Source organism: Melanostigma gelatinosum (assembly GCF_949748355.1).
Source record: "Melanostigma gelatinosum genome assembly, chromosome: 8".
Lineage (NCBI taxonomy): Eukaryota > Metazoa > Chordata > Actinopteri > Perciformes > Zoarcidae > Melanostigma > Melanostigma gelatinosum.
This window is the reverse complement of record NC_136641.1, coordinates 20,552,944-20,574,080: the sequence shown is the minus strand read 5'-3', so window position 1 is coordinate 20,574,080 and position 21,137 is coordinate 20,552,944. Positions and strand designations below refer to the sequence as shown.

At 39.3% G+C, this 21,137-nt stretch overlaps 1 protein-coding gene across 2 annotated transcripts; it reads left to right on the top strand.

Annotated features, from left to right (window-relative positions):
* Positions 1 to 2,397: 2,397 nt before the first annotated feature.
* hnf4a (hepatocyte nuclear factor 4, alpha) lies at positions 2,398 to 20,340 on the top strand (the record flags this gene model as incomplete). 2 transcript variants are annotated; one of them, XM_079273257.1, is made up of 10 exons in its annotated part: positions 2,398 to 2,449; positions 16,994 to 17,168; positions 17,279 to 17,373; positions 17,811 to 17,917; positions 18,017 to 18,172; positions 18,694 to 18,781; positions 18,888 to 19,040; positions 19,154 to 19,390; positions 19,570 to 19,692; positions 20,198 to 20,340. In XM_079273257.1, exons 1-10 carry the CDS (start codon positions 2,401 to 2,403, stop codon positions 20,338 to 20,340), a joined length of 1,326 nt encoding a protein of 441 aa, XP_079129383.1. In that variant the 5' UTR covers positions 2,398 to 2,400. The 2 variants fall into 2 exon arrangements, with proteins under 2 accessions (XP_079129383.1, XP_079129382.1); XM_079273256.1 differs by lacking the exon at positions 2,398 to 2,449 and adding an exon at positions 15,920 to 16,022.
* Between the last annotated feature and the right edge of the window lie 797 nt (positions 20,341 to 21,137).

Sequence of the window (21,137 nt, the reverse complement as noted above, 5' to 3'; positions counted from 1 at the left end):
TTTTAATGGAAGAAAAAAAGTCATCATCCAAAGTCAAGTTTTAATTAACCAACACAAAGGCAATAACAAAATGATGCAGCTGTCCAGTTACCACTACATTCAAAGTGCATCTTAATTACTGAATGTTACACACACACAAGTGAGCTTATGGTATGAATGTTTATTTGTTTGTTGCTGTTTGTGAGAAACAAAATAATGTCTTTCATTTGTTGAAATAGTTGCCCAGTTTATACTTCTTGGAGACTTCTATCTAGAGTTTTTGCACTTGTAATCGATTCATTTTATTGACTTTTGAGAGGCATTGAGCAAAAATGAAGCACTTTTCTTGTACAGATTATTATAACCTTGAATATCTTATTCTCTTTCTTACCTGATTAAATATTGTTGTTGTTCAATGTGAAAAACTGTCAAGTCATTCCTGCAGTCAATGTGATTAAATCACGGTTGTCTGTTTGCCTGACTGAACATTAATTAGGTTATAAATAACTGATGACGCTGTATATATATATATTGGCTGTTCACTTCTTCGTGTTCATTCACTGCTGCTGCATTTCACCTCATTAAATCTCTGTGCCATAAAACAAGAGACTAATGCAGCTTTTATGGTCTGAAATATGAGGGAATCGGCTATGCCTACCAACCAATTCATAAACACACACGTACACACACACACACACACACACACACACACACACACGCGCACACACACGTACACAGAGCCACTAAAAGCAAACATGTAAAATATTTGATATAGAAACCATTTTCGCCCAGCAAAAAACAAGAGTGTAAAGAGCAGCCAAGCTCAACCCTTCACTTACCGTAATAACTGTTTATTTAAGAGCTCTTTGTCCAGAAATGGAAAGTGGCTGCTCAGCTTTCTCTTGTGCAGTTCTAGTACGCTGTAATTACATCGGTTGTTTTTAACTCTGTATAAAATGACTGGTAGTCTTCAAGCTGTAGTCACCAGTTAATGCCTCAACAGATACTGAAAGAAATAGTTTGACATTTTGGGAAATAAGCTTATACCGGTATTCACTTTCTCGCTGAGAGTTGGATGCCGTTCATGTCTGTGCTGTAAATATTAAGCTACAGCCATAAGACCGTTAACTTAATTTAGCATAAAGACATAAACTGAAGGAAACAACAATCTCTGCCTGAAGGTAACAAAGTTGCTTATCAGCACATCTGAAGCTGCTTAATAAGCATACCATGTTTCATTTGTTTAAAAACTGAACTGTAAAAACCACAAATTGTGTTTTCTTTCTCGAAGTCATGCAAATAGTCCAGCTCATGAACCCCCATAAAACCATAACTTGTATTTTTTCTATATTTTAAAGAGATTAAACAAATGTGCATTAACATGTTAATTAGTAAGTTTTGGACTAGAGGGTTTGTTACCTTTGGAAAGAGCCAGGCTGTTTTCCCCTGCAGGCTTTATGCTAAGCTAACTGGCTGCAGGCTGTAGTTTCATATTTAATGTACAAATATAAGAATGGCATCGATCTTCTCATCCAATTTTTTGGCACGAAAGCCAAAAGGCTGTATTTCACACAAATGTCGAATTGTTCATGAAGAGACCGTAAATCACACAAAGACCATGAAAACACACCATGGTTGTTACAGAGTGTGATTAATTCAGAATGTCTTAACATGGACAGGGTTGTACAAGTACATCAGGTTAAACTGTCATCGTATTTTGAGAATGTCCAAAGAAAACTTGCCTGTGAAAGAGGCATAATTGTATCAGAAGGAGCTGGATGGCGCAAAACTTGCCTTTATGGAGTAAAACAGGTGTGAAATTTCCATTTTAGCTGGGAGACTGTGGAAATCACATTTTAAAAATAGATTTCAGTGGATGTCTCGCAGGTGATTCTACATCCGACAGCTCAGCAGTCAGTGAAATTCCCCCCTCAGTCAAAATAAAAGCTGATGACGTCACTCATACACAGTTTGTTCGCTGCCACCTTCAGCACATTCTCCACTCCTCCGTCTTTTATGTCTCTCCCCACCCTCCAGCTTTTCTCTTTCATTTTTTTTATAAACTCAGTTTGCTCTTACTCACTCCAAATCTGAATAGAGAAATGTTTGGTGATGAGAACGAGGGAAAAGCATGTAATAACTTAATGTCTATTTGAGTTTCTATCATCGTGTTGCCTTAGTTACAGCTGCTATATAGATTGGTGTCCATACGAGCCTGGTTACTGTTTAACCTCCCCACCCACATTTGCCCAGATTAGGAAAATCAATAAGATAACAGCGGCAACACCGGCCTTACCTTGCACCAACAACACCCTTCTCACACTACAGCAACCTGCGGCAAACTTCCACATTTTACACCTTATGGCGAGGCAGGAAAAAGTGGATTGTAAACACATGTTTTGAGTGGGAGCAGAGGACAAAATGGTCAATGTAAATACACAAGTCAGTTCAAGTATGGAACTTCCATTTGGTGAGTATACACTTCCTTTTGTTTTTATCAACCCGGTGGTTTCATTGGGAAAAAAAGGTTGAGTGTGGCAGCTGCTTGCTTTTTCTTTCTCTGTCGGTGATTCGAGGTCCGGAGCGCTGCTGGATCACGACAGATTCAGCGTGGAAATATCATCGCCATTTGTGTCTGCCTTTTTCACACGGCTGTAATTCAGGAGGTGTGTCAGAGACATGGAGGTTGTTAAAAAAAGGCCAAGGGAGCTGGGCCTGATGGTGATGATGGTACAGAGGTTTTGGAGATATCAGAGCCGTTGGAGTGCATAGAGTCTAAAGGGGGTTTACACAAGGATTTGAGAGGATTTGAGCTTGATGTTGTCGGTGCAGTTGATACAACAAGGAGTTTTGAGAAGCTGCGGTACTGGATGAAGTCTGACGTATTTTTATTCTCGACCTGAGGTGCTGAAAACATTCTTTTTGTAACTGGGCAAAGCCTGAAATATGAAACTTTGATGAAGCTTACATTTACATGATGCTGTACAAACACAAACATCTCTCTTTACATTCGTGCTACAGGCTATCGAACGTACAGAGTGTTACCGCTTTTTTTAAAAATTATGCCAAAGAAAGTGAAGGCCTTACTGCACATTACTGCCTCTCACAACAGTTTTTAATACAGCAGATGAAGGTTTTGTTTTTTCTCCTGAGGTCATTCATTCAATGATTTGCATGTAGCACTGTGGAGATGCAAATTTCACAAAGCCCTGGCCAAAGGACAAAAAACTGTGATCAAAATATATTAATATGGCTAAAATGTTGTGTCATCCCTGACCAGATGTTGCTGTATCCATGTTATTTCATTGAGCTAAATATTCTTTTGGAAGCCCTGAGAGTAAAGTGTTTCTAGGTAGTTATCCCACACCTGCTTTCCTCATTTCTTTGAACTGTACTGCATCAATCCATTACCATCACTTCTCTCTAACAGACAGTGGCAAGGAACTTTTGTTTTTCCTTTAGCCCGTTTGTAACACTGTTTTCTTCCTTCATCCAAACGTCACCATGTGATCATTCACAGTGACAGTGATGTGCAACATGAACTTGATTTCTTTAAACATATGAATGAATGAATTTTATTTATAGAGCGCTTTTCAAAGACATAACATCACAAAGTGCTTAACAGAGCAGAAGTTTAAAACCATAAAAAAACACAATGTGACCCTAGGGTCAATAAATGACATACACAGAGAAAAAGAAAAAAGAAAATAATAAAAAATAAAATAAAAATGTAAAACATATTTTATGAAACACATGTGAGTTAAGAACATAAATGACTGCAGTACGAACTATTTTGATCTAGAAGCTTGGTGACATTGTGACTACTCACACGGCTAGTTGGTAATTTACTGTAGCTGGCGAGCTAACTGCTAACTGATCTGCAGGACAGTCTTCCTCCATTTATGTCCAATAACTATTAAGAAACACACCCCACTGCATGCTGTTGCCCTGGCTGACATGTTCTTTCATCGTGATGAAGGCAGCAACCTCTGGGTCTGAAAAGTGAAGCCAATGCAGAAGTGCCTTAAACTTGCATACTTTCTAATAGTAATTGTAATATTATGGTTGCCTAAAAATGTCTTATTTAGCATTCGGTTGTACTTATAGCTCCACCCTTTCGTTTCACTTCTGGTTGCAAATGAAACAAGATGGTGGCGGCCACATTGTCAAACTTGAGGCTTCAAAACGGTAGTTCACAGACCAATGGATGACATCACGGTGTTTACGGCCACATCTGACAATATACAGTCTATTTGATGAACAAGGCCACTGTAGTTTATTTGAACTTACCAATCTGCTGCTGTAAAGTTTCACTAAAGCACCAATTGTGTATTAATCTGCCACTGAGAAGAGCGCCACAGACACTCTGTCTACTCCTGTTTGTGTAATGTTTGTTAAGAACTACAGTGCCCAGCTGTTTAAGGAAATAACTTGGCCATTTTCAAACATGAAAATATAGATTCCTGTCATGTCTTTAACGTTTTATTTCTTCAGTAGCAACAAATGTGCTTCAGACAGGGTTGGGAAGCCAAGAAACTATTGAGAGATGGACTAACATGTTGTTGCTTTTGGCTCTTTTTCAGCTTTTTCCTTCAGACTTCATGCTATAAGAGCTATAAAAAGAAGTGCATAAGAACTCACTGTATTGTATGTATGTATCTATGTATTCACTGATTAGCCACCTCTTTCATCCATGACCAAAAAGTAGTCTCATCTGATTTGCACTGTTTTTGAGTACACTGGCAGCATTTTCTTCTTGTTTATGCCTCATATATGTATGCTTAACAAATGCTCCAAAACGGGGACATTCGTGTTTAAAATGCATTCTTTGGCAGCTGCCTACACTAAGCCTCTTTTTGGCCTAGATCGGGTTGTAACATGCCTCTGTGTCCAAACAAACTGCAAATCACTGTTCAGCTTGCCTCCAACGTTCGCTGCTATTATGACTCAAGCAAGTATCACAATTTCATGCTTCTTTGTAATTTCTACTGAAAGGTTTAAGATTGCTTGTATCCACCATAGATTACTGCTGCTTGCTATAGTTTAAATGGATACACTTCTACAAAATCAGAGCTGTGTCTGGTACAAGTTCCCAAAACAGCCTTTTTATTCCTTTAGTCTCAGCTACTGAGACAAGCTCACAAACCTTCCTCTTAGCAAAGTAACATGCACTATATATCCTGAAACACGTGCAACTTGTGTCAGACATATGGGATTAATTGCCCAACGGTCACAACCTGGACAAACTCCCAAACTCTGCTGTTGGCAGAATTACTTGGTGAATGTAAACATGACAGCAGCCGTTGACCAGCTCCTCAGCGGATATTTGTTTGCCTACAAAGCGGAATGACTTGACAGAGGGGCACAGAGAGGTTACGTAATGTGAGTGAAGAAGACAAAGTCAACGGCTCAAATAAACGGAATTCACAGACACAACAACATATTGTCTACACAGGCACTTATTACAAATAACGTCTGTGGCATATACTATCTTGTATGCTGCTATGTGGGTCGTTAATGAAGATTTGTCATGACAAAACATTTTAGAAAATCACTAAAAGTGGATGCATTGCAATGCATTCATTCATGGTTTGAATGTGAAAAGTTTGAATTGAGTAAAATCAATTTGAACTAAAACAAAGTATTGACATCTTTTACTTCAGTAAACATAGAAAAAGTCTTTAATTATTTTTGCTGAAGTAACAAAACTAAAGTATTGTCAGCAAAATGTTAAAATAATAGAAGTAGAAGTATTCACAAGAAGCTCCATTAGTTGTCCTGGAGCTTTCAATCGTATCACATGATCATCCTCATCACATGGAATTGCCCTGTTGTGACATAATTATGAAGGTCTACTGTTGGGTGTTTCGGTCATTAATAATGCATCATATTTTAGAGGTTGATTGCATCTTTTGCGTATAAAATATGAATCCGTAAAGTAACTGCATAGCTTTAGTTTAGTAAAATGTACAATATTGGAGAATGAGTACAATGTAGCATGAAATGGAGGCACTCAAGTTAAGTACAAGCACTTCTACATTGTAATTAGGTAATTGAGTCCACCACTGATTAAATGTTTGTCCTTTCATTGAAAGACCACCTGCAGACTGCTGTTAACACAACAAAACCTGTTTTTAAAAAGATTTTGAGCTCTTTTTTTTCAGCAGAGCTCAATGCAGTGAACGTTTTTTTTACATAGACACTGAAGTGCTGTCGTCTGGACATCAACATAGAAGTCATTGTTTGATTCTTTCAGTCAAGTAATGTTCACACTTTACATCTGCACAGCTGCTCCACTTTGAGGAAGCATGGACGGATTATTATGACCGTGGTCGCAAAAACGTCTCTCACTACACATTCAACATACGCATTGTGCTCTCCCCCTCCCAGTACACAGGATCAACATGTATTAAGCTGCAATGGCATTTAATTCTGAATGATTCTCATTCAGTCGTTAACTTTCCTCTCCTACATAGTGCTTTGACACTCAACATCAACTTGCATCTCCAGCTTCTTTGTGGTGCTTTGCCACATGACATTAGTGTTGCTTCATTTTCTACAATGTGAATTTTATAAGATGCTAACAGATGGAATCCTTATTTGGCAGACATATCTAAATCTATATCATACAACATTCATTTTGTTGAATTTGTTTTTCTCAGTGTTTATCATCTGGATTGATTGATTTAGAATGTAAACACTGAGACAGGTACGGCTTTGTTTCATTGACTGCAGTAATAAAATCTCTGACTGCGTCCATGGCGAGGTGCTTTCCTTTCCCTTTAGCCACCAGAGTTTAGCCCGAGTCACCATATGATCAGATAGTAACAGCAGAAGTAATGTGTGACATGAACTTGATCGCTGAAGTAATTTACTATAATATTACAATTATAAAGTAGCCTATAGCTGTATAGAAAGTAGTATCCTTGTTATATAAAAGCAACAGCGGCCTGGTGAATAAATCACTCAGCAAATGAAGTGAAATTGAATCTGTACGGCAATAAAAATATGATCTAAATGTGCCTATCTGGTGTTAAACAGAGGCAGAAAACCCAATATTTGGCCTGTTTGGAGGGTTCGTATTACACGCTGCTCGCTTGACACTATTAATCCGGGTGTTCAAGTCTCCAATCAAATCTCATTGTGACAGGCATTAGGGGGGATTATCCCTGGGTGCTGGGGGCCCTTACAGCCGGCCCGGTGGCCCCGGCAAACAGCACTATCCAGTAACAGCGGCCCTGCTTCTCCTCCCAGGCTGTCTCAGCCTGGCCGGGCCTGAGAGAGCCGCTGAGGCTCATGGGCCTTCACTCAGCTGTCAGGGCTCGGCCTTCAGAGGGATGTATGGCCAGAATGGGACGCTGCACCTCACCGACCCAGGTAAACGTAATGGAGGCAGAGAGAGCTCTGAGAATCAGGCAGATTATTCCAGAATCGAGGGCGAACAACAAGCTGCTGTTTGTGTGTTCAAACCCTGTGGGCTGTGGAAGTAAAGCTGCTGGAAGCTAACCGACTGAAAGCAGTGCTGATATGTGAAAACTGATCCTATGAAACTGGGTGATTTTGGTTTGCTGCTGCTTGAATCATTCAAAAGAAATGTGTTGTTTACGGTGTTTTGAGAGAGGAAAGCTTTGAATTTTGACTGTTTACAAGAGCTGGTTCATTAAGGGAAATATTTCATGTATATTTGGTTACAATATCTTGACAACCCCAATTATTGGAATCTATGAGATGAATATTTTGGATGCAGAATAATTCAGCGATTCATCTGTTTGTAAATGAAACTTTTAGCATGAGGCTCGTTAACTGAACAGTGAAGTGAATGTAGACGTTGTGTGCTATGTGTCCACACGGTGGCAGTAGTAAGCAGTGATTGCATGTTGCCTGACTGGCAGTGGTAGAAAGTAACTAGTACACTTAAGTACCAGACTCAGGTATGATTTTCAGGTATGACGTATTTTCGTGGTGAAAAGGAACAAAGTGCATTAACTAATGTACTGGACTTATTTATAATAGAACTTGAGTATTTCAATTTCATGCTACTTGATACTTTTCAATTTCAGAGAAGAATATTGTACTTTTTACTCCACCACATTTATCTGACAGATTTAGGTGAAACATATTTTTAAATGCAATACCTCTGCTGAGCTCATAAAATATGATGGACTGTACTCAACTGTTTATAATGTAGTTTAAATTAACTCCACCTTAATCATCTACATACAACATTAAAATACAACTTACATATCTCATCTTCACATCTATTTAACATTAAGTTTACATAGAAATAACCCGCAAATATTATATTACCATCAAACGGATCATATAGTACTTTTACTTTCGATACTTTAAGGGAATTCTGTTGACAATGCTTGCACTTTTCCTGAAGTGACATTTTCAATGCATGCTGGATTTTTACTTGTAACGGAGTATTTTAATATTGCACATTGCTACTTTTACTTCAGTAAATAATCAGAATACACCACTGCAGAGGTCTATATAGGAGTATTCCTTGTCTACTTTTACTGCGGTGTTGCTTCTTTTTTTATCAAGAAAAAGGATTTGGATCATTTCCTGTGACGTTGAAATAAAAAAACCACAGTGTGATCGGACCACAGAGTTGGTTTGTTCAAACAGAACGTGACCAGAAGAGAGCAGCATGTGACCTCAGAGGGTAGAAAGACAGCAGTACATGAATGAGGAAAAATGAGCTGATGGAGTGTTGAAACGCCCCCCCCCCCCCCCCTCCAAATGTAAGGAGGCGTCAGTGTTACTGATGCAGTCAGCAGATGAATTGTGATTGTTTAAATTCTTGAATGAAGTAAAATTACAAATACTTAGGAATGTCTTCAAAAGTGTGAATCAGTTTTAATTGTGGATGAAGTCCTTTCTGATTTAGGCCCTAGTGCGCTGACAGGATAAGCTTGAATCCCTAAATATGTAGTGCCTTGTTATTCAAGCGGTGGAGGTTAAATGTCTATTGATTGGCTGCTGACTGAAGGACCTTATGGAGGATCAGAGAGATAAAAGTGCTCAGAGCAGAGCTGCTGACAGAGGTGATTGGGCCAGCAGTCAAAATGAATTCTCAGCAAAACAGAGTTAATGATTACAGAGCCTTATCACAAACTGTGATTGATTTACGTCTTGCATGGGTCTTCGTGTTTATTGATGCAATTGTTTACTTATTTAGTGGCACAGAGGCTACTAGAGTTTTTCAGTCTGACTAGATGTGTAACAAGATGAAACCTGTTTTTTTTATAGATTAAAGATTTTATCTTGAGAATATTGTCTACAGCTTGAAACATTACAAACGTGATGTGTTGAAAGGGTTATTTTGGCGTTAACAGTATGTAACGGGGAGACATATTGGTTTTTGCATGAGAACTAGAAAGTTGTGCACTTTCCAAAAGTTAGTTCACAAAAAGAAATGCACTGTAAATCGTTGTTTCTGACATTTTAGACACAAATACAGCGCACACAGTCAGAAATAGAAAAGCAACCTAACAGATCTTACTGTTATATTATCCTTCTTCTGAATAATTTCTTCATTATTTGAATAGATACTGAGCAACTAAATAGGCACTAGCCGTTTATCTAAACCGTGAGACCAAAGAGTCATCGTGGGTGAGGACGATATGTCAACTCTTCTGTTCTTTCAGAGAAAAGAGATGATTTCAATGTCTCTCCATTTTCAATTTATTGAAATCATCTTTATAAAACACAGTTAAACATCCATTTAAAAAAGTCAGGTTGTATCGCTGAAGAAAAAACATTCGACGGTACATTTTTATCTTTTTATATAACACGGAAATGCCTCTTCAGAGATCTGTTTGGTAACCTGATTACATAATTACATTTATCGTTTTAACACACCGTACACCACTACAGAGGATGGTTTTGGGTTTGTAGGCTTGTGAGGACATAACTGGAGGTATAAAAGGTTTTTATTTGACAAGAAAAATGTAAAATAAGTTATTAAGCAGGACTGTCCAAAAGTAGTTTCCACTATAAAAGCAAGAGAAAGGTCTGACACAGCTTGTCAGACTAAACACACTAACATAACACTAGGATTTAAAAAAAGCAATTGGATCTTGACAAAAATGAATCAATCAGTGTCACTGGAAGCAACGAAAGTAATGGCAAAGAAAATATGATATTCCTGCGGTCAGCCACAGGGGCTTGCATAAGCTGTGTTATTTGCAGATAGTTATCTGTTGACAAGGTCTTTGCCATGACACTCTACTCACCTATCTCCTCCATCTACTGCAGGAGAGCAGAGCAGCAGCCTCAAATGTGCTGCAGCCAGCACATTGTCTCCTTCTGTTTTACTCTTATCAACACCATCGTGCTCCTGGATGGTGCTCTACAAACACTCACATTTCCCTTGTGGTGCAGCTCTCTTAGAAAGAAACAAAATAAGTCCACAGACAGTGTATATTCCACATATTATTTACTCTTCCAGGCCACCATGATTGTCTTTTCCTCCCAGCTGCTGGTTCGTGTCATTTTGATTTTTCACTATGTTGCTTCCCTGCCGCCTGCCTTTGAGATCGGACTTGGGAAAATGAAATGTAGTCATTGAGGAGAAGGTACAAATAGGCTGTGGTTGCAAATGGAGTTTGGTCAGTGGTCGGAGATTCCTATTCAGAAGATAGACAGGACTTTGTTCACAAACTGGAGTTTCAAAGGGGACAATCACAAGTGTTACATCAGGTCTCAGCGATCCTTTGACTTTTAGCCCCGGGGCAGGAGTTTGGGTGACTGATTATAAGACAGCACTATGATCGGCCAGTATTTAGTAGGTATCTAACAGCTAAACGTCAGGCAGTTGTTGTCAGCTGCAGACATTGACAAAGTGTTGTGGGAATGTGCTTCAGCATGAATAGCAGCTTTTCACCTATTTATTTTGTGCTCACAAACATCACAATAAGAAAATATGATTTGATTTTATTCTGCCATAAACAACACATAACACACTAATCAATCAACCATGTTTACCATAGTTAGCATGCTAAGTTAGCATGCTAAGATTCGCTAATTAGCTTTAAATAAAGTTCCTCTGGGGGTTTCCAGAGGAACAAACCAAAGATTTAAAAATATAAAAAGAATAGAAAGAATTGACCTGATGATGCCGCTAGATTAAAAGGTGGTAGCCGACATTTCATCCTGATTGGAACATGCATGTCTGTACAAAATAACATGATAATCCATCCAATAGATGCGTTACTCTCTAAACCGAGAGTTAGATGACAAGATTGACACCGCATGCATGCCTGCCTAACCAGCAGCCGGTTAGCTTAGCTTAGCACAAAGACAGAAAACAGGCAGAAACAGCTAGCTGCAGTAAAACCACAACACAATGTTTTTCACTTCGGTTTTTGTTTGGATTAAACAGATGAACGAGTTTTAGAGGTGCTGGTAGAGGGGGATTACTATTTTGCTCGGACCAGGCTGTTTCCCCTTGTTTCCAGTCTTGATTGTCAATCTCGTGGTGGCGCCCAAAGTCACCAGGATTCATTGTGTGGGAACCACAAATGTCCAAACTTTCATGGCAATCCATCCAATATTTTAACCTGAAAGGACTGCTGATCTTACTCTACAGGAGATGGAGTCAAATGTGGCTTATTCCTACAAATCAAAAAGCTTTTACTTTTAGAATATTAAATATTGAGACAGGCTATAGATTTCTGAACACGTTTTATTTCCAGACAACAGCAGAAGCTGAAAGTTTTGTCTTCAGCAGAACTTCACACTTTGTGGTTTTGCATCGTGCCATTAGAATTTGACACGAGAATGAACAGCATCTTTCACTTCATTCTGTTCAGATCTTTGTATTTTACAGCCCGTTGCATGCGTCAATCCAGCCGGGAATGTAGGTACAGTATGAAGACAAACCCCCCCACCTCAAAATGCAGATAAACTATGACAGAATCTCATAGAACACGTCAGAACAGTTTGTCAGTTTGTGATTAAGAAAGCTATAACCACAGATTATACTTTATAGTCCCGTATATACGACTGTTCCTTGAGGAGTTCACAGAAATTTAAGATGGGAGCAGCGATAAAAGCACTTTAATGACGGGGAAGATAAGATTTTCTCTGAGTGACTCATTCATAGCCCCCCCCCCCCCCCCCTCCTCCTCTGCTTACTGCTTTGAAATAATCAGCACACTTCTTGAGCAAATATGGGCATTGCAGACGAGCAGTACGGATCGAACATGCAGAAATGTTGTAATGCACGACCTCTGTACACACAAGTGAAACAACATGGTGTGACTGAGCTGCAGAGTTTGATGCAGAATAATCATCTGTTAGTGTGTAAAGAAGATGCTAATCATGTTCTGATCATGACTCTTTCAGCCTGACTGAGTTAATCAGGTTGTTAAAGATTCCAAAGAACAATTAATCAAATTCTATGACAGAGTGAAATGAATAGTTTCTGTATGTTTAATCACAGGCTGATCACTTCTAATTTCATTGCTGATGGGATGAAGAGGTTTTTTTTGTCAATATGATCATCAAACAGATCATCTCAGTATCAAGCAGGAGCCCTCGGGAATGTTGTGGAGTTTGCCTGCTGGAATAAAGATGATTTCATTCGCCCCCAGTGTAGTATGAGTGTGTGGTTAACGGGTTCACCTACGTGGGGTTTACTGCTTCTGAGGTCTGGCTTGAACTCAGGATCGTTGACCTGCTGCTATGTACTGGCACTTTCTCTTCAAATACAAGACTACTGTTTGCTGTGTGTGACATGCGGAGTTGAACACTTTGTGCAAGCAGATAATTTACTTTTTGAAAACAATTGAATTCAGGATTCAGGAGTGTGTTCAAAAAGTCACATGTGTAAGAAAACCACCCAAAAAAACTGTAAATAGTTGATGAAAAAGTAACACGTCGCTTTAGCATTATAAGCATTTGTAAACACTTGATTAATAGTTAACAACGCATTTTATTATGTGTAATGTATTTGTCAAAAGTTATAACTCCTCATGTAAAGCATCCATAACTGGCACATTAACTGTTAGTGAATGATTGAACTGTAATGACATGTAATGATTTATGATTATATACATATCATCTAAATCATTCACAGATGGCTTTATGTATGTTTATATATGTTTATATATGTTTATATATGTTTATATATGTGCTCAGGTTCAGTAGTTTGATGAAACACTTTAGGTCCACTTACTGGATTTTGTCCAGAAATTTCTTCCACCTCTGTTGCATTTACAAGCAGATGGAGTTTTTATGACGATTCAAAGGATTTATGCCCAAAAGAATATATGAATTGATTAAATATATTTTGACCATTGCGTGTGACCACGCTGGTCTCTAGTACGCTCAAACACCTGTAAATAGTCTGTCACCATGAACTGCTGCTAAAAACTCGACTCGATTAGCAATATTTAATCATAATTTAATTATTAAAATTGTCCAGGTAGCCTCAATAAGAAGTATAAATACTTGATGTGTTTTTTTATAACCCATTAAAATATAGTTGCAAAACATTTTTAGTTGTTATTAATGTATTAAATACTTCATGGAACATACTCATACAAAATATTATTACAAACTATTATCAACGCATCTTAAAAATTGAAAACACGGCCACAAACATTCAGATTTTAGAAATGAATTACACCAATAAGCGCATGGATAATTACATATTTTCTTATAACCTTCAATTCAGTGAAATGTTCCTTTAAACTAGTTTTATAATTGAACCTTGCAAAACATTTCATCAACATCACACGTCATGTTCCAAATGCATATACGTTGATACTAAACATTTTCACATTAGCCGTAATGATCCCTGAATTGTCAATGTTTAGGCTCTTTGTGTTTTTTAAGCAGGTCACATTTGCATCTGTATCTATTTAACTGTTTAGTTATAAATTCTAAATAAAAGATTTTCTACGTGCTCCCCAGTCTGCCTATCATATCCTATAGTTTGTTAGTTATTGGGACAAAAGATATACGAAAGATCAGCCTCACACCAATTTGTGACCCGATATTTGTGGTTATTTTTCTCCTAAGCACACACACATTTACTGATATAGACTGTATTTATTACCATTATCATTTATATTTTCTCAAATCTGCTGAGCTGCAAGTAATACTCCTGGTTGAGAATCACTGTAATACATAATTTGGGTTTTGATTGAGTTTTAAGTGATTGATTTGCAATCGAAGACCTTCTAGACATGTTTATGATGAAGAGCTACTGAACATACCTTTAATAATAAATCAGGTTCATATTTATATTTGTCTAAAATAAACCTTAAAAATGCAGCTGCCTTCCCAACAACAAGAGTTGAGCTTTTGGGTCCGCCCTTTTCACAAACAATGAAGTCTTGTACATAAAGGCATCACTTTGCTTTAGCAAGTTATTTCCTCTGTTAATTATGCTGGAATTAAGTCAGATTTACCAGCGTCGTATTACACATGGAAGTGGGTCTGAATGTGACGGACTGATATGATCTGACTCGTGGGTTTCCTGAAGTGGAAGAAGTTTAACATCACAGCAATAACACTGTAAAACTATTTTGTTGCAAGTAACAGTCCTGCAATCAAATTTAACAGAAGTCAGGCATTTACATGTAAGAAGCATTCTAATGTAACACCATATGTTGTTGGGGAGTTTCATCTATCATAATGCATCACAGGTTGTAAATTGATCATGTGTTGTAAGTACAATCTTGCAAAAAGGGAATTTAGCTGTCAGCATTTATAAATTTGTGTTTTTTGTAAGTGAATGCTAGTCACAGTGTTAAACGTTGGGATGTCATGTGTGTTTTGCTCCTGATCAGAATCTAATTCACCATATGTTTATTTTTTTAATTCAACCCTACAGTAAAATTTCAATAAAGTACAATATAATGATGAATCAGTCTTACAGCAGAAAATATTACCTGTATCTCAGGCTTTCTTTGATGGTTTCCTGTTATATTTTGTACAATGTTTTGTATAATATCTGTAGAGAGTAACCTAAGTCTGGATTTGCTGTGACAGGAAGCTTTTTGACAGACTCTTCATCTCAGATTTTAACTTAACACTGAAGTTCAGTTGCATTTTTTTAACACCTGATAGTTCTGCTTCACCTGCAAAATGTCCAGACACTCATGTAGGAGAAGTTGTGGCCCACTGGCTTATGACCCACCCGTGGCTCTCAGATAAATGTCGTGAACTCCCCCTCTGAAATGTAATGTGTGTATAAAGTAGCATGAAGTGGAAATACTCAAGTAGAACCACCTTGAACGTTGCACAGTAAAGTACTTCAGTAAAACCACTTATCACTTCGGGTCTCCCTGCAGACACTCAAAGCTAAGCTGCACCGTAATTTGGTCTTGGTTGCTTTATAACTTAATGTGGACGCTGTCAATTTGTGTGCATGCAGCATGCTACAGAATGTGCTGGCTGTAAAAAGCTGGGTTTGAAGTGACAGAGAAATGATTTTGGCAAAGGATTGACCTGATTTAGCTCACGTGCAGGAATTGTTTATCCATTAGTGACAATGGAACCAAGAAGAGATGACAGATATCAAAGTTGTGCTCTCTCTTCCAAAGAAAACCTCCAAAAAACAACCCTGTGATTCAACATTGAAGGGGCTAGTTAACCATCAACCAGAAAGAGACACTCCACCTCTCTCCGGTTAGCGGCACGAGGGAAGGAGGAGAAGGAGGCGAGCTCTGCTGTCAGTCACTGGTCTCTTCTGTGACACCAGTAGGTCCCCATCACACTCAACTGGGCCAGGGAGCTACCTTGTTACTGGGCGGAGCTAGGAAAGGGGGGGTTAGGTGTGTGGGGGTGTGAGAAGGGAAGGAGAAGGAGGGGTGGAGGGGGAGGGGGAGGGAGGGAGGGAGGGAGGGGGGGGGGGCACATTAGCTTCTTGGACAAGTCTTTCTGCACCACTGTCAGGTAGTTGAGAATTTGTTTGTCCAAAGCACTGGCAGACATGGACATGGCAGACTACAGCGAGGCTCTGGACCCAGCGTATACAACACTGGAGTTCGAAAACATGCAAATGCTCCCCTTGGGCACAGGTGAGTCACATTATATGCAGCTCTGGCGTTGCACTTTGAAACTTTTACTGATTTAAAACTTTGGTCAGGAGAGGAAAGTGGGAGTTCTTGTGTGAAGTGATAAAATGGGGTCATTTGTCCATCTACACGTAGAGGGATGATCCTGTGCAGTGGTCTTCTTTTATCACCTCTGGGCACAAGAATAAAACACTGAGGGACTTTGATTTACGAGACTTCGCTCTCTTCTCAATAGTTCAGGTCATCTGGTCGAGGCAATTTGAACCTGTTTCAGCTTGGGGAGCGAGGTGGTGTCACCGGATTGATATTCATCCTCTGATGAAGCAGTAGTTTGAGTATCATGATCACGCATCTCCTGTTACAAACGGTCTGTTCCCACAGAGTCTAAAGTGAAGAAAACGGCATCACAATGACACCAACTTATTTATATATGCAGTCTCCCATGACTTCTGGCTGCGATCCTGATTCTAAAATTCCCAACAAGACTCAAAAAATGGAAGTTTCACAGGGTCCATTACTTACAACTTAACTTCTTCACCACTTACGTGTTTCTCTATTATATAAACGTATAACAATGTATCATGAGTCAGCCTGACGTCCATAGCATGACATGCTCTATGATTGATTGACCAACTCTGATAACTGTGAGACTGTGACTGAAAAGAAAACTGTCTCCAGCGATTGCCTTTTTCAGAGGCAATCAAGCCGACATCAATTATGCTCTGTTGACCCTGTCTGAGCTGCTCAGGCAGGTAACAGATTCTTGCAGGTTCATGAACATGAAGGCTGGATTTGATCAGCCGTCAATGGAGCCGATCACTGTATTCACTCTGAGCCGTTCACACCTTCTTAGATCAAACTGTCAAACATTCACTGAACGTGTGCTCAAACATATTTCTTGATGTCGCTTTTATAAAAAAAACACTCATGTCTAAAAACTGATGATTTATTCTTTCGCTCTCCGTGTGTGTCAGACTCCTCACCGACTGAGAGCGCCAACATGAATGCTACCGGCCACCTCGGGGCTGGCAGTCTGTGTGCCATATGTGGAGACAGAGCCACTGGCAAACACTACGGGGCCTCCAGCTGTGACGGCTGCAAGGGCTTCTTCAGACGCAGCGTCCGCAAAAACCACATGTACTCGTGCAGGTGAGGGCAGACAAAATCCAAAGGATATTCTGTTTACTGTGAAGAAACTGGCTGGAAACAGTCAAGTTTCTCTTTGGTTCTGTGACTTACTTAATCCAATCATTTTCCAGGTTCAACAGACAATGCATTGTGGACAAAGACAAGCGAAATCAATGCAGATACTGCAGACTGAAGAAATGCTTCAGAGCCGGCATGAAGAAAGAAGGTGGGAGACTTTTTATGTTTTCACAGCACACTGACTGAATCTATGAACTCAATATATATGTTTTTTGTAAAAACAAAAAAGAGAATTTCTCTTTTAATCAGCAAGGCCCTGCCAGAGTGTGAGCCGTCCCCACTCAATTGACGTGTCGCAATACCCACGAGAGTACTTTGTTAATGTTCACTCAGTGCAGCGGTGAAGTCTCTAACCAGCTTATGCTGAGCAAACATTTCCGGGCAATAATGGCCATATACTGATAAACATGACAACCTTGGAAGACTTATTTTTCTTTTAAATTGCTCTGCAGTCTTTGTGTAACAAAGATATGGGGGAAATGAAATATGTGCCATTGTTTCCCTGCGTGTTGCAAGAAAATGGCACATTTTTCTTTGAATATTTCTGCAGCAGTGATGACACTGTAAATCTGCGTGTGTTTTTAGCTGTGCAGAATGAAAGAGACAGAATCAGCACCAGGAGATCCAGCTATGAAGACAGCAGTTTACCATCCATCAATGCACTCATCCAGGCAGACGTGCTGTCAAGACAGGTAAGACATACTATATCATGTTTGGGAATCACATCTCACTGTGATTAATCACTTGTAACAAGGCATCAAATGATTCCACATCTGCATCGCCTCATCTAGATCACCTCCCCTACTCCTATACTGAACGGCGACATACGGACTAAAAAGATCGCCGCCATCACAGATGTGTGTGAGTCCATGAAACAGCAGCTGCTGGTCTTGGTGGAGTGGGCCAAGTACATCCCAGCCTTCTGTGACCTGCCCCTGGATGACCAGGTAAGACTTATACACAGACACAGTGCACATAGTTGTATAGACACTCTGGTCACTCATCTACCCGTCTGCTCAAGACCATAGTGTGGGCTGCAGCAGAACAGGAGTACTCTGAGGACATATTCCTCCTAAATAAATAAAAATGGAGTAAAAAAAAAAAAGGAGATATGTTAAAAAACATAATTCTTTACTTTAAACCTCAAACTCTTCAACCAGAGTGGTTAATATATTTTAATTTTGAGTTAGCATATGATGAGCTGTTTTTAAAGTTATATCCCACCTTTAAAAAAGTGCTGAATCATTAACAATTTGATCACCAGGCATTGGTAACTGATTTGCTGATGTTATATCAGTGAGGGAGTCGGTGTCTTCCTCCAGGGTTTATCACTCTTCACTTTACACCAGAAAGCTTCAAAAGAGACTTCTTTTTTGAAAGGGATAGAACTGTACAATACCAAAACATTCAAATGAATGCAGAGTTATTATCACACAGCTAATAACTCAATGAATTCACTGTATTTCAGGTGGCGTTGCTGCGAGCTCATGCTGGAGAGCACCTCTTGCTTGGTGTTGCAAAAAGGTCGATGCTTTACAAAGACATCCTCTTGTTAGGTAAAACTGACATAAGAAGTAGTGTTTTACCACACTCGCACCAATCCTGCTACAAAAAGCATTGTCGCATTTCCTGCACTAAACCCGTAATGTGACGCTCTTGTAGGAAATGATTACATCATCCCAAGAAACTGCCCGGAGTTGGAGGTTGGCAGGGTGGCGGTGAGAATCCTGGACGAACTGGTGCTTCCCTTCCAGGAGCTTCAGATAGACGACAATGAATATGCCTGCTTGAAAGCCATAGTTTTCTTTGACCCAGGTACTGCTGCTGAACAATCTTTTGGATTGTATCAGCCACTTTTGAAAAGACAAAAATATCACTTAGAAGTACATTTCTCTTTGTAAACAACACCTGCTTTTATTTGCTCCCAGATGCTAAAGGTCTGAGTGACCCTGGAAAAATCAAGCGGATGCGATACCAGGTCCAGGTCAGCCTGGAAGACTACATCAACGATAGGCAGTACGACTCCCGGGGCCGCTTCGGGGAGCTGCTCCTGCTGCTGCCGACGCTACAGAGCATCACCTGGCAAATGATCGAACAGATCCAGTTTGTCAAACTCTTTGGAATGGCCAAGATTGACAACCTGCTCCAGGAAATGCTTCTCGGAGGTGAGCTCTTTCAGATCATTTGTAACCGTGACCTCTGATCTTAAAAGCTTTGGGTCAATATATACAGAATCCATGTCTGTTACGAATATAGACAGTAGAGAGGACTGTGGCATTCTTGGGGAGTCAGATATGCAGTAGTAAATGAAGACCGACTGTATTTTGTGTGTTTTGTCTCTCAGGTACTGCCAATGAGGCCCAACATGCACCTCACTCTCTGCACCCTCACCTGGTCCAAGAGCACCTCAGCAGCAATGTTATAGTGACCAGCAACATCCCAACGCCGATCCATAACGGTCAAATCTGTGAGTTCAAAAGACAAATGTAGAGTACAACTGTAGTGGCATCAAGATCACATTCTCTGTATGTAGCTTAAATAGTGAGAGTCATTCATTGCCACATGCAGTAGGAACACTGGGACGCTGTTGGCCACCCAAGTTTGATCAGCGTGATCAGAAGAATTCATCTAAGTGAACTGAAATCAATCATACTTGAATTAACAGTGATGGTCAAACCTCCCTCACCCAGCTCCATGTGCAGCCTAGTCAGGTAGCTGGAAGGACAAACAGGCTTGGCAGAATAATCCTCTAAATTCTTTATGGAAACTAATCTGGCTTATTTTGTCAAAGGGAACTTCTGTTATTCTTTCTAAACATGTTAATGCTCTGAGAAATTTCACAAAAGTGCTTATTCCTCATCTGAATACTGTTTTGCCCCAAGACACGTTATACCACAGAATGGTAAATATACACAGAATGCTGCAGTTTTCCCCTCTAACTCGCTCCTGTTCTTTTGTGTTCTACTTTTCAGCCACTCCTGAAACCCCAATCCCATCTCCGCCTACGGCCTCCAGCTCAGAACATTATAAACTGGCTCAGGGGGTCATAGCCACCGCGCCCAAGCAGCCAACCTCCATCCCTCAGCCTACTATTACAAAGCAAGAGGCCATCTAACAGTCCTCTGAACACTTATTCCTTCAGTTTTTTGTTTTTTTTATTGTGTTAAACCAGGTTTTATTTGTGTATGTTCATACATAATCAGCATTGAAGCTGTTAACTTGACTGAAACAATAAAGTTGCTAAATATAAAGAATATAATTGCAATTACCGGTAGTCCCTTGCTGATTGCTGTTTTTCTTCAGGGATATATTTGTTCAGACACGCAGCAGCAGTTGAACTCCACAGCTCAAGCAAAAGCCAGACAAAACTATTAGCATCCAAACTATCCATTCATACTGTTGTTCTTTAAAGTCGAGGCATAGAAAGACATAAATTGTTGTATATATGTAGTTTTTTATTGGGTAACATCACTACTTTTCACATGTCCTCAGTGTGTGCAGTAAGGCTCATGTTAGACATGGTGGTGGGGTCATGTCAGTATTTTATTAATGTTACAACAGGGCTTACATTGTCATGTATTTAGTGTTGCACAGTATTTTATTTTATGTTTATTAGTGATAAAATTGTGTAGATATCGTCAGGAAGTCTTTATCAAAGCTAACAGAAATCACTTCAGAGTTCGACTTTTCAACATTCTGTGAAAAGACAAAAATATATGTTCTTGTATATATTGGAAAATACATATTTCAAAAGTGAAATTGAACATGTTCAAATTTACACCAAGGAATCTTGGAATAAATAGTGAACTCTGTAGTGCCACTTTATAAAAGTCGCAAGCAGACACACTGAGGAAGTTTCCCAATAATATGTTGCGTTTCTTTTTTTAACATATATATATAATATTTTTTGTT